Below are 14,651 nucleotides of genomic sequence, written 5' to 3'. Positions count from 1 at the left end.
GGTTCACATTGAAAAACATCTGATCTATATGACATTCAGGTTCACATACTGAAGTGTGTTGTATCAGAATTGGAAAGATCAGATTCCGTGTAATTTATACTGGTCATGTCATCATGAAAAAAACAAAAAAGAATAAACAGCTCTGAGTTTCTGATGATGTGAGACAGACCTCTACTCTGATAATGTTTAAGTCCAGGCTGAAAACGGCTCTGTTCAACTGTGCATAGAACAACTGAAAGTGTTCTATCTGCACTCTTCTCTTCTACTTTATTTTAATTGATTATCATTTATGTTATATTGATTATGTTTTAAAAGCTTTAACAGTTTTAATTGTGTGTTTTTAACTCATCTCTTTTCCATTTTTGTAAAGCACTGTGAACTGGCCTGTGTATGAAATGTGCTATACAAATAAAATTTGCCTTGCCTTGCATATGAGCGGAAAAAAAAAAAAGGCAGAATCAGGCCAGTTTTACCTGCAGTGTGAACATACGTAGCCTTAGTTCCATAAAAGGGAAAAATTCATGTCTCTTTAAAGCAAATTATCATTCTTTGGGATTACATTGAGGGTTGGGTTTATATATGTTGTGATTAGATAAAGTCACTTAAAATCAATATAAATCAACAAAATGCCCATGGAAACAAAACATTTGCCACAGGTGTGCGTGTGCATGTGTGTGTGTGTGTGTGTGTGTGTGTGTGTGTGTGTGTGTGTGTGTGCGCTAATGCATGTGTGTCTCCTTGCCAATGTGTTTCTGTATATGCATTTTTGTACAGTTGTCTACATCTGTATGCATACAAAGAAAGTGTGTGTGCGTGCATAGGAGTGTTTCCTGCAGCTGCGACGTGGATCACCAGCATCTACCGCTGTGAATGAGGAGGATAAATAATCCAAGGTGCTCTGTGTTAGCTGTTTGATACCGAAGCCAAATGCATGTGAACAGAGCATAGAAGCAAAAAATCCCACAGCAGGCCCAATTTGCCAGCATTCAAAGCAGCTTGACCCCAACCACCTGACATGAATGCAATCATTCAGCAAGACAAGCGAACATTGGGTTTCCCAGGAGGCTGGTCATTTTCCTCCCCGCAGAATTTTAGAACTGGTGCACAGACTTCAGACTCCACTATCGGTGCGTCAGCAGAGACATAGTGACAGTGACCTCCCTGAAAACAATCAAGCACTGAGGTCTAGTCTAATCAGAGGTAAGCCTGCTGAATCAGCCATAACACAGAGATGGTCTGACTCATGGAAACAGACGTGATGGAATGAGAGAAAAGGTAAATGGAAAAATTAAACAAAAGAAATTCTGATTATTTTGGTATGGACAGCTGGATAGGATGAGGGATATACACTAACAGACTCTCTGGACTTTGGCTTCTACATCTACCTACTGATGTTGTGCTCGCATTTATTCGATTCCAGTGTGTTTGTGTAAACCAGTTCCTGTTCTCTGGGTGGAACATCGAAGGCTTCAGCAAAGAGAAGTGTGAATGCTGTGGATCACCTCCTTTGCTTTTCTCGCTCCACCTGTCTTAGAACCTGGTGCTCTCATGTTTCAGCATGCGGATGTTGGTAAGTGTCCCGCTGCCCCTGTGGTGGTACCCGTAAGCCTGGCGCTGCCCCTCCAGTCACCGAGCGGCGCTCCCGGCCGATGACATGCTGCTGCTGGGACTGGAGCTGCCTGAGCCCCGGTCTTCAAAAACACTGATCTCAAGCTGACACAACGCATGTCAAGGATTGTAGAAGACGACAGTAAAATTTATAGAACAGAGAAAGCGCTAAAGGTCTCTATTCTGCAAATTCCAATTCAAACAACTACAGATTCTGGTTTGGTAAGACTAGCAAGATATTCAACAAAACATGACATTTATTATTATTTCCATATTTATCTAACAAGAACAAATGCAATAGACATTATTTCATTTACAATATAAAGCAGATGTCATGCATGTAAGTTTCTAGGCAAACCTAATTTACAACTCTTGTCCCTTTAATTATCAAAAACTATACCTAAACCTAAAAAAGTCTTGTTAACTTAACAAATAGAACCTCATCATTAAATCCAAAGTATAATAAACAATGCAACACCATGTAAAATGAAATAGACTAGAATAATGAGTAAAATCATCCTTGTTTTTATCTTCCCACGCTTGTTTCAGAGGACAAGAATAAAGGTGTATTTGCACAATATGGGAGTTTTATTAAAATAAACTGCTTTGAAAATAATAGCATCTTTTCATCCTACCACTTTCAGCTTCAATAAAAATCAATTCTTTCCTCACAACAGCTGAAAAAGTAACACCAACACCAATTAAAGTAGAATAAAAAAGCAAAAATGAATGTGAATGTTCAAACTAAAATAACTAGGGGCTGATTTTCAATGTAATGAACAAACGTTTCATTAAATTTATGCTTAATATCAAACCTGGGTCTAAAACAAACGATGTGTACAGTAGCAACAAAACCAGAGGTCCAGGCTTTGAGATCTTATAAATATAAAACCAGCATGTAAAGCATTTCCTTAGCTCTTGGGGGGAATGAGGTCTCTTACTGGCTGCGTTTCTATCTAAAACAGAGCCTATATTGTAAAAGAAGCGCATTGACTAATAAGTAGTGGTAATATGTTGGCCCTGTGACTTGGAGCCAGACCGGGCCAGGCCTGTGTGATGGTCTACTGGACACATTCTTGCGCTCTCCTCCTGCTTTTTAAACTGCAGAAGGAACAGCGCTGGGATCACTCTGACTGACAAAGACAGACATGCTCCTGGACAAGCTCTGAAAATACTTGAAGTCAAATATAAGAAAAAGAACATACGATGAGCTGAAAACACTGTTACGTAACATCTTCGAATGAGATGTAAAGTAGCTCGAAATATTCTGCACAACATCAACCTCTTTCACCTTTTTTAATCAGAGGACACTGACTTTCCTTTCGCAGTCCTGTCCTGCTTCAAGTTTACCCCTGGGAACAATTTTTGGCCACTGAATAGCTCATCTGCAGCAAATGGACTCTAAGTACCTTGTTCAAGGACACTGTGAGGGCGATTTAAGAATGAGGCGTGCATTTCTTCTTCATTAATCTAACCCAGATGTTTCCGACAAGTCCATGGATTTTACCTTGTGACCTTCTACTCATTACACCTAATTTCCTTATCCAGTAAAAGCAGCCCCTTCTTATCTGTCCTACTGTCTTGCACGTCCCTTTACATTCTTTATATTTGTTACAAAAGCACATAAGTGAAGGATACGACCCTCATTCCTCTCTCTATGGGGTCTGTAAGGAGAAGGCCTCTCGGAGCATAGATCTTCTCATTCTGCTCCTGGATGTAGCCCGATATCTTCTTCAGCACCTGGAATAAAACAGGAAAGCACTGAGGGGTTAGAAAAAGACAAAAGTTCATCTAGAGATAATCCAGATTTGATTAGACCCATTGGAGGTCTGATAAAAAGCTAAAATGTGAGCAGGACATGTGGTCAAGTTCAAAACAACCTAAGCAGACATTCCTCCTGGATATCCATGAGCTAATACCTTTCAAAGTGAACCCTGTGTTACAGAATAATAAGCATATACTGAAAAGAAGCTAAAGACGGGCAGGGTTGCAACGACTTTAACCTCCTCCTGTGCTGTCTTGGATGGAAAAAATGAAAAATGGAGGAAATGAGTTTGCAGCCCTTCTGCGCATAGTTAGCATACAGCATTTGATACAGAGTCTCTCGAGTCATTGCCTGTCTTTATTTTTCCTGAACATTATAATCTAAACTCAAAGTAATTCCATTATGCTCTAAGTACAGCAGTTATTTTTGTACACAGTTCCAAGCCACTCATGTCAAGCAAGGCTGTATGAATTACATTAGTAAAATTGACGACCATAAGCTTTTCGCTTTTTGAAGTTTTCCATTTGGAAGCTTTAGTTCCTAATTCCAAAGATGGCTCTTTTAGGCTAAATGTCATGCCTTGGTTAACTGTCGGGGCAATTTGGAAACACTCTAAAATCTGAGGTGGACAGTTTATTTAGATTGCGTTGGCACTGGGCTTTTCTCTCAGTTCTGCAAGTGAGTATTGCATCAACTGTGCAAAAACCACAGAGCAGCAGCGGAGTGAAGCTGAGCACTGAGTTCACTCCATGGCTTGGCACACATATCCAAACAAGCATGCCTGTGTACATTCTCATACGCATTACAACTGCACACACAATCTGTAGTAGAGAGTGTTTGGAGAAACCGAAGCACTGTGATGTATGACTGGGTTCCTGCTGGTATCAACCGAATAGCTGCTGACTGATGGTCAGTCATGCTAAAAGGACATCTATTTGCTAAAGTGGCATCATTAGTACAGCTTATTCAGCCTTGGCTATGCCCCTGTGGACACCCATAATGCTGATGTGCCATGCCTCTCCTAAACTCTGCCTAACCGTGTCAATCAGCTAATGCATGCTCCACTTGGCCTCATGTACACTTTAGAAAGAAGTAACCACCTCTAAAACAAGGCAGTCTTTAGAAAAACACACATTACTCTGTTGCACATTATGTATTCTACTGAAGGCAGGCAGTGTTGATAAAAAAAATATATTGGCTAAAATTTGCTTAGAGGTCTTATTCATGTCTTTGTGCATGAGAAATCAATATAAGTGAATCCCCAAAGGAACTTTGTGTTGGTAAATGCAAGTTATGCAAATTTACAGGATTTCAGTTCTGTTGCAACATGTTGATGGTCATATGAACTATGTTTTCAGGTCAAAAATGTCCAATTTCATCACAATTAATGCTATATTTTCATGTCACAAATGGCCAAGTTATATTTTAACTGAATTTACCAGAAAAACAAATATTCTATTTTTTTTAGATTCCCCAGTTTTTCTTATAAGATTCTCTCCTTCATATCACATGTTTTATTTTTACAGGTTGCAATATGGAGTATGGTGCTGATCCATCCTGCTTATGTTATGCCAATACATACATTAAGGATGCCACATGTCACTTTTTAAATCAACAGTTTTCTAATAATAAGCATTTTTATAAAGAAATAACAATTCTATATTGTTATTTACTCTTTAGTATGATGATAAACTATACAATAAATAATTCTGATACTAATTTTTGCACAGGGATCCTTTCTGGAAACAGTGACATGGCTGCTGAGCATCAGTATGATGGGATCCGGAACAACCATGTCACATCCGTCCACTGCCACATTTTGTGTTTTTGTGTCAAATGTTATTGTTTTAGATCCACAATACTAACGTTTATGAATAGGAGGAGACTTAGCAATAGTAAGTATATAAGTTTATTACTAATAAAGTACTGGTACTGACCAGATCATCATGGGTAATGTCACATCCGTCCACCAGCAAAAGTTTTCACATACACGTGCTATTCAAAATCCAATATTTCTGAAAATATAGCTTCCACTGTCAAATAATATCAGTAGTCTGTGCACAAATGTATTAGCATTATTTCAACACAGTTCTATGCATTTCTTACAACTTTTTTTTTTGACAAAAATGGCCAATCATTTGACCCCCTAAGTAAATTTTAGCCGATATATATATTGGCTGAGTGGTGATATTTAAAATATATGGATATTTTCCCTTGAAGTGATAAGAGTTTTAAAATGTAAAAAACTTTTAGTGCAAGACAAATTCATATCATAAATAACTTGTATCTGCTTTCAGTAATGCAGTGCAAGTAAGTAACAGGTTAAGAACATGATGCAAATACAACATGTTTGCAACATGTAACAAGTGCATTCATGTTGTCTTGAATAAAATATTGCACACAACTGTATAAATTCACTGAGTAAGCATTTTGATTGCTCTCAGGATGATTTTCTTATCCAGTTTCCAAGTTTGAACGCCATCTTTCTGAGCTCATAATATGTCACAGCTGAATTTTTTGGCAGTCTAACAGATTTTCTTTTTATTCACTGTTCTCAGTTGTCATGACTTTATTTTCTCAGTGGCAGCATCGTACAAACACCTGCAGGTTACAGCGGACATCCGAACTACAGATCGACAAATGGATTTTTCAAGGCCAATATAATAATGAACAGAAAAAGGTGATAGCCAAATCATCAGTCGGTATCATCCACGACCCTCACCACAAAAATTCTGACACTGAAATAACTATGTCATAACTATTCTCAACTCCTCCTAATTAGAAACTGGATACTGCTGAAGTGAACATATAAGTCAAAGTAATAAATACCTAAATTAATATATCCAAATCACTGAACATCAAACTTAATGATTGCAGAACTGAAAATCAAGATAAACATTGAAAAATTCTACCTGGACCATATTTTTAAAAAATATCTTTTGAGCCAACTTCTGCCATCACCAATACTTTGTAAAACCATGCCTATTAATCAAACTCTCTAAAACAAACACTTATAATACTGAGAGACTTCACTATAAATGGCCTCAAGTACACTCACTAACCCAGCAAGGTTAATACTACAGCCAACGCATGATGTGACACTGTAGTAATTAAACTGGTATAGTTTCTTTGTGTCTCTGAGATGGAGAGAGCGATAGGAAAGAACAAGAGATGCAACACACTACTGCTGGTGCTTTAAAACAAACACCATAATTTGCACTCACAATACATTCCATATCGAACAAGCTACAGAACATCATGTCCTGTGTAAATCAAAATCTTACCAAGTGTATTTTTCTAATTTCTAGTCAAAATATCTCATCACACTTAAAATAAGACATAATCACCTAAAGAGTAACTTTTCAGTGAGATATAAGAACTCATTTTTAGACAGTAGATCTTGAAAATTTTATTTCAAGAAATCTTACCAAGATAATTTTCACTTTTTTTTTTGCTTGAATTAAGCAAAAATAATCTTGAATTAAGCAAAAAAAAAAAAAAAAAAAAAAAAAAAATCTGCTGATGGAACAAATGACAATGATCTTTGTAAGATTTCTTGAAATAAGATTTTCAAAATCTATTGTCTAAAAATAAGTTCTTATATCTCACTGAAAAGTTACTCTTGAGGTGATTATGTCTTATTTTAAGTGTCATGAGATATTTTGACTAGAAATTAGAAAAATACACTTGGTAAGATTTTGATTTTTTCCAGTGTATTGGAACTGCAACTAATGTAAAAGGTACCCTGATACTTCGGTATAATTTAACAGGTGACTTCTGGGTACAAATGTGCCAACATTGGTCCAGTCACATTAAATAATATCAACTCAAGAATGACCTTATGTTATGTTATGTTACATTATGTTATGTTACATTACATTATGTTACGTTACATTATGTTACGTTACATTATGTTATGTTATGTTACGTTAAGTTATGTTACATTACGTTATGTTACATTACGTTAAGTTATGTTACATTATGTTATGTTGAGTTATGTTACATTACGTTATGTTACATTACGTTAAGCTACATTACATTAAGTTATGTTACATTATGTTATGTTAAGTTATGTTATTTTATGTTACGTTACGTTACATTATGTTATGTTACATTATGTTACGTTACGTTATGTTACATTACGTTAAGTTATGTTACATTATGTTATGCTATGTTATGCTATGTTATGTTACGTTATGTTACGTTATGTTACATTATGTTACGTTATGTTACGTTATGTTACGTTATGTTACGTTATGTTACGTTACGTTAAGTCATGTTATGTTACGTTATGTTATGTTACGTTACGTTACGTTATGTTATGTTATGTTATGTTACGTTATGTTACGTTATGTTATGTTACGTTATGTTATGTTACGTTATGTTATGTTACGTTATGTTATGTTACGTTATGTTATGTTAAGTTACGCTGCGTCACGTTACGCTGCATTACGTTACATCACATCACGTCATGTCACATTATGTTATGACCTAAAACTATCATTGCAATGTTGGAGTAAAGAGCGATGAAGTTATGCCAAAGACACCATTGTATTGTATTGTTGAGATACGAACTGAATGTATCTACACTGATTGGATTTATGTGACCACTATAGGGAGTAGTGAGTCACTCTCACTCACTCAAACAACGTGATACAAGTCAGAAGCACAGCTGTTGTTTTCACCACTGGACACAGTTCTAACTTAAAACAATGGAGTTTGATGCTGAATATTTGCAGGGTTTCTTCTACATAAACAAGTTTGATTATGAGGCTTATGGAGGTATAAAGTTATTATGTGACATTATTATCTTTGCTATATTGCTGTTTGGTTGAGAGTAAACTGTAACAGATCTGACCTGATCTTTAGTGCAGCTACTGACAAGACAAACTGTACTGAAAATGGAGGGGATTTGTGGTTGTACTGCAACTGTTTTCTGTCTAAAAACAGAGCTAAGCTAACAGAGCTATAATGTAAACTATGAGTTGATGCTGTTTGTGAAGATTATAAGACACGGTGTTATTTTGACCAACTCTCAAAAATAACCAACTCTGAGTTTTAGTTTGAAGAAGACAACTTGATGATACCATAATACAGATGAGTGTAAACAATGAGGTTTATTCAGTGAGTGATACAGTCAGCGGATACATTGTTTGTGGTTTTGGTAGTCCTAAAATTGTTCTGGTACGTGACTTGAACCCTGATGTTGAGGGTTTGGAATACCAACACTACTTAGAACCCCTTTGAAGGAGGAAAAAATGATCTAACCTCTAATTTACCACAATTATTCTCTTCTAAAAAATGTATTTCTGTATTAGAGTGACTGAACATGACACATGCACATCCTTTTTTGTAAGTTAACTAAAGGTCATTGAACTACTCAGCCTCAGGAGATTAAAACAATAGAGACTGAGCAACACACTGAGCAGCATTCCTCTGGGAAGTCAAAGGCCTGCTACAGCTGCAGGCACAGCTGCTAATGTAGTGACCCCTGCTCGTGGAGCCTAAACCACTCACCCATCAGTCTCTAAAGCATCTTTCTATCGTCCCTTTGGAAGAAGAAGGAGAAGCAGAAGATGAGGCTTTCACTGGAAAATGTTACGTGTAAGGACTGAATAACAAACGAAATTCCTCAGCGAAAGCCTGTTGAAGATTCTGCTTTAAATCAGGCACATCCGTGTCATGTACACTTCAGCAGAGAGCAATCAATACTTGGCTCCATCAAAGAGAATACTCAGACACAGGGAACGGCCTTTCACAAGCTCTGAGGGCAGTTCAAGCCTCCTCAGTTTAACAATATGGTAGTCGAGTATCTGAGCCAGGGGTCTCAAACATGCGGCCCGGGGGCCAAATGCAGCCCGCCAAAGGTTCCAATCCGGCCCATGGGATGAATTTGCAAAGTGCAAAAATTCCACAGTCAAGGCTGTGGAACTCATTTTAGTTCAGGTTCCACATACAGACCAACATGAGCTACAGTCAAATAATAACAAAATAACCTACAAAATATAATGACTCCATATTTTCTTCTCAGTTTGATGTGAAAAAAAAACAATATTATACTATGCTTATAAATAATGACAACTTCAAATTTTTGTCTTAGTTTCAGTGCAAAAAATAACATTAAATTATGAAAATATTTACATTTACAAACTATCCTTTAACAATAAAATATGAATAGCCTGAACAAATATTAACAACCTGAAATGTCTAAAGAAAATTAAGCCCAATTTTAATAATATTCTGCCTAGTGTTGTAGATCCGATCCATAATGCTCATGTAGAAATGATAAGTTGAGGCATAATATTGTTAAAATTGCACTTATTTTTCTTAAGAAATTTCAGTTTTTTCAAGTTATTCACATCTTTTTTGTTTGAATAGTTTATAAAAGTAAGTATTTTCATAATTTAATGGGTTTTTTTTGCACTAAAACAAAGACAACAATTTGGAGTTGTCATTATTTATAGGTTATAATGCTATTATTTTACTGGTCCGGCCCACTGGAGATCAAACCGGGCTGAATGTGGCCCCTGAAAGAAAATGAGTTTGAGACCCCTGATCTGAGCTGTACCTCTGTTGTACAGCCATGTGTGTGACAGGCCTTCTGGGAAAGTTTTTCTTATGGTGCGTACTGGCTTCAAAGCTAAGGTGTCACAGTCTGTTTCACATGCATGCGGCGAGTTTTTATACTTCTGCTGAAATGAAAGTTGTTTATCTCAGGGGGTGCATAAAGGGAACTCTGTGTATACACTTGTAAGGTCTGTATGTACAACCACATGCGTGTGAATAACAGAAAAGAAAAATAGATAGAGTGAAAACACTATGCGTGAGGGGAGTTTTATGAATGCTAGCATGCACAAGTATCTGATCTGACATGCTGGAAGCAATCAGTGTCCTTTGACAGGGTGAGATGTAAGCATCTACTGTTCTCTGAGCCTCAGTATTCACCAGTGTGTGGCCTTCTTATCAGCCGGACTAGCAGATACATAAGCATATAACACACATCAACTTGGGTGGGTACATTTGATCATCATTGGTCGTAACATCACTAAGCTACGATGATAAAGTTAAAGAGGTGAATAAACAAGTCTTTTCTGGAGCTGATAGCATTTCAGTGTGTAAATGGAGCGGCACCCAGCTGACGGGGGGATGAAAGGATCCTCAGATGAAGCCATTTCTGCTTCAACACAGCAATAAAGTCCTTTTGTGTTGTTTGGTCAGCTACCGGTACCTCTGTACTGCTTTGATAAAGAGATGTTTACAAGTGCAACAAGGCTATGGAGATGAATGTAATGGGTGAAAGAGATCAGAACACAGAGGCATGCTGGGACTTCATGCCCTTCAATTTGATCTAAAACACTGGCAGGTTCACACAAAATCTCCAGAGGATGAATCAGGCTCACTGTGGTTGTGTTATGTTTGCATGTAACACAGTCTTAGAGTGGTTTTAATTGCCTGCTCTTTCCTCAAGATGGACATTTCGGTTGCACTGATGCTTGTTATGATGTTACAGTTGATGCGCCATTTCTCGCCCACAGGCACACAGATGTGGACTTTTAATTACGAGGACATTAAGAGGACATTTTCACTTGTGTCTGAGTGTGAGTGACATAACAGCGTTCACACACAAAGTCTATTTTTCAATTGAAATAGTCACACAGTTTACAAAAAATATGATCGTCAGGATGTGTCGATCGCATTTACACACTGACTGCAAGATTTTTTTTTATTAAAGATGATGAATTGTGTTGAACAGATGTAGAGTGGAAACGGAGTCGTACAAATCAGCTGGATATCTGCATCTAGTTTCATTCATTTCATTCCAGCTTTAGTTCAAAGAAGCAATGAAGCAAATCGGAAGGGGATGAGAGAAATGTATTTTATCTTGTATTACAGATGTTCACATCCAAGCGAATATTTATCACATCAGCCTCAGTGTTCAAGGTTTCTGTTTGTACATGCATGTGAAAAAGATAGATTTACTGTGTTTAGGCCATGACTGCAAAGAAAACATTCATATTTATAAATGTTTGTATATGTATGGATACATTTTTTTTATACATATAACTTAAAGATGAAAGACAAAGTATGTAACATTTCTTTAAAACCCTAAAAAGACTCTTACATACATACATTTTTGCAAAAATTTTATAAAAAATAAAAAAATAAACTGGAGCAACTACAGTTACATGGCTCTCTCTTTTACTGCACAGTTCTGCCTGAGAGTCAAAATTCTGGGCAAAGCACAAACACAAAGCCTTTCTTCAGCCTATTCACAGTAACAAACCTGACGGTAATGGACAGCAGTGCATCAGCTGTATGTTGCCTCTAGCATTTCTGCATTGCAAAAGTATGTATTTATTTGTGTTTTAAGAATATAACTGCTGTGACAGAAATAAGAAGCGTTTTTTCTTCACTGCTCAGCTTGCTGTTCCCATTCCGTAAATTGCTCGTTTGACCAACACTCTTGTTTCCTTGTCACTGCATGAAGCGAAGTGTTACTTGCATGACCTTTAACAAAATGGCATCTGGAAATCTACTGCTGACCTTGCAAAGCTACACTATTAAAGGTGCCCTGCCACACAAAACCATTTTTACTTGTATTTTTTTTTTTAATATGTTAGGCCCATAGGTGTTTGTGTTATGTAGTAAATTTGAAAATGAACCGCTACCTCTTCTGTCTGCTATTGCCACTGAAAAGAAATAAGCGGAGAAATCAGGTCAATTATTAAAGCTGGTCAGTGTGACGTGTTAATGCATGAGCTCATTAGTATTCATGAGCTTGCATGGGTGAGACCACGCCCACAGAATTCATCTAGCTCAGTGGCCGTTTTCGTATACAGCAAGCTGGAGTGCCGTAAAGAGGGGGTAGAGCAGTGTAGGGGGCCCAGTGGATACAGGTTAGAAGTTGTGAAAATTCCGTGTAAGGTCCGCCGTACAAGACAGGCATAGAAGCCAAAAGTCGGACGTTCAAAGCATGTTAAGTTTCATTTTCAGTTTACGCCAGTTCCTCTACTGGTTGCACAGCGCTGAAAAGCCAGGTTCTCATTGGCTAGCTGTTAGCCAGTCAGAGTAAAGCAGATTAACATGTTGAATATTCATGGGAGCTGGCGCAAATCGAGCTGAGTCTTCCAGCAGACTTTCTATACCACTTTAGACTTGGTAACTAGGGATGCAAATGATCAATTAATTCATTCATAATTAGTTGGTTGACCTTGTCGATCAATTAATAATTAGTTGATAAGCAGTGATTTTCCTGTGAGCCTTAATTTCTCTTTCAATAGTCTATAAGAAAAAAAGCTAAATATTGTTTATATACTTCATGAAAAAAGCATGTCATATTCCTTAAGGATCGATTTATTGTACCATTGGATACAGTACAGGCAATGAGATTTATGGAGTAGCTATAACAAAATAAATTCTGCAGAAAAATTAAATAAAATAAATGGATCTGAAGAGGGGCAGTTTAGACGTTTTAGTGGAAAAGGGCAATAAACTGAAAATTACTGCAATTTAATCGAGCAAATTCTTATTGACAATTAATTGATAGTTGATTGTTTACATCCCTATTGGTAACCAAGGCATTTTTTCCACAAGAAATGTTACAGAGTCTATGGTAGAACTTCAGACATTACCACAAAAGTAATAAAATATGTGTGGAAGGGCACTTTTAATACATAAAACAGTCCTTTAACTGTTTCAGCTCAAAGATTTTCTAACATTTCAGTGGTTTAAACTTTTATAAGGGCACAGACTACATAAATGTGTTGTAGAAAACTTGACTGGTGTTACTTTAAAGGCATCCTTGAATAAATAAGATAAATGTGGGCTTTTGTGATTAGTTATAAGTAAACTTCAGCATTACTCTTGAATTTGTTGGACCAGAAGGAGTTGGACTATAACTCACATCTCAGTTTGGCAGTGTACTTTAATGAATGACTTGCTGAACATGCATTGTTCCTTTGAGTCTTTCCACTTTCCTCTCATACAGGTCAGCTTAACATTTAAGTTTGTGTTATTGGGGAAGTCTGTAAAAGAAACCAGAAAATTCAAGTTGTGTTTTGTGTTCATGTGGCATTGATTAGAGATTTATTTATTTATTTTGTTATTAATGTGCAAACAACTGGAGGGAACATAGTGATATGCCTGAAACTTCCCTTACATCATCGCAGCTCCTCTTACAAGATCTCAGACATGACAAAAGAAACAAAGTCATACATTTAACATAACATTACAATAACAGGATACAATATGTACATTTGATGTGGGACGAAGCTCCATATTTAGAAGATTAGTAGATTGAGTGATCTACAAAATAGTGCTTCATACTAGCCTGATTAGATTGTGGAAGCCTGTATCTGTGGAGGAGAAATTAGAAAGTACCTCCTGTTTTTTTGGCTCTGCTGCCCCTGTGAGTGGGTGTAAGTAACGGTGTGTCCTGACCTCAGAGTGCAGTACTGCAGAATATTACGTGACTCCCATATAAATGAACAAATAAGGTAATAGTAAGTTTTGAGGATGGACAATGGAGATAAAAAAAAAAAAAAAAAACGCTGTTAAAGCTCCTAATGCACAAATATAGATGTATCTGTCTATATATATTTATTTTATTAATTAACTTTACCTTTATTTAACCAGGAAGTCCCATTGAGATTAGGAATCTCTTTTGCAAGGGAGACCTGGCCAAGGTAGCAGCCATACAAAGTCCAAAAAAACATAAAAAACACACATGATACACAATGAACAATAATACGCAATAAAAACTATTCAACCATAATTGCATCAAGAAACACAATGACATTCCTCCTTTACTGCATTCTCCATGATACTTTAAAAATTATTAACAGAAATGAATGTATGTAGTTTTATAATATTTAATTATGTGTGTAGATATGTGTGTATAGGTGTATGCATGAGTATCTCCTCTATCCAACCTGTGGCATAATAAGCATGTAGCATGTGCACAGCTGTAAATAGCATTTATAGCTTGTTTGAATTTGTCTTTATATTGATTTTGCTTTTTTTTTTTTTTGTTGCTCTTGTGTGCTTTGCTGCTGTAAATACGGAATTTTCCCAAGTGGGACTAATAAAAGAATATCTTATTTTATCTTATCTTATCTCATCTTATCTTATCTTATTATACACTAATGATTGGATCTATTTGACTGCATTCAGATATTTAACATTTTTGACAGCCAAGTATTTAGTTCTCTCGTCACATCCATTCGTGACAGGGCTTTTATGTGTGAAGTTACATGTTCTGTCAGTGTAGGTTTGTGTT

At 36.6% G+C, this 14,651-nt stretch overlaps 1 protein-coding gene across 1 annotated transcript in view; it reads right to left on the bottom strand.

The window, feature by feature from the left end:
* Positions 1-431: 431 nt before the first annotated feature.
* golga7bb (golgin A7 family, member Bb) overlaps positions 432-14,651 on the bottom strand; it is a 29,281-nt gene continuing 15,061 nt past the window's right edge. Inside the window, exons 4-5 of the mRNA XM_030155185.1 lie at positions 3,247-3,348; positions 432-1,713 (exon numbers count right to left, since the gene is read on the bottom strand). Coding sequence (XP_030011045.1) covers positions 1,627-1,713; positions 3,247-3,348 — 189 coding nt within the window. The 3' untranslated portion in view covers positions 432-1,626. The remainder of the gene's footprint in view (positions 1,714-3,246; positions 3,349-14,651) is intronic.

The sequence above is a fragment of the Sphaeramia orbicularis genome, chromosome 15 (genome assembly GCF_902148855.1).
Source record: "Sphaeramia orbicularis chromosome 15, fSphaOr1.1, whole genome shotgun sequence".
Classification (NCBI taxonomy): Eukaryota; Metazoa; Chordata; class Actinopteri; order Kurtiformes; family Apogonidae; genus Sphaeramia; species Sphaeramia orbicularis.
This window is presented reverse-complemented; position numbering and strand designations above follow the sequence as displayed.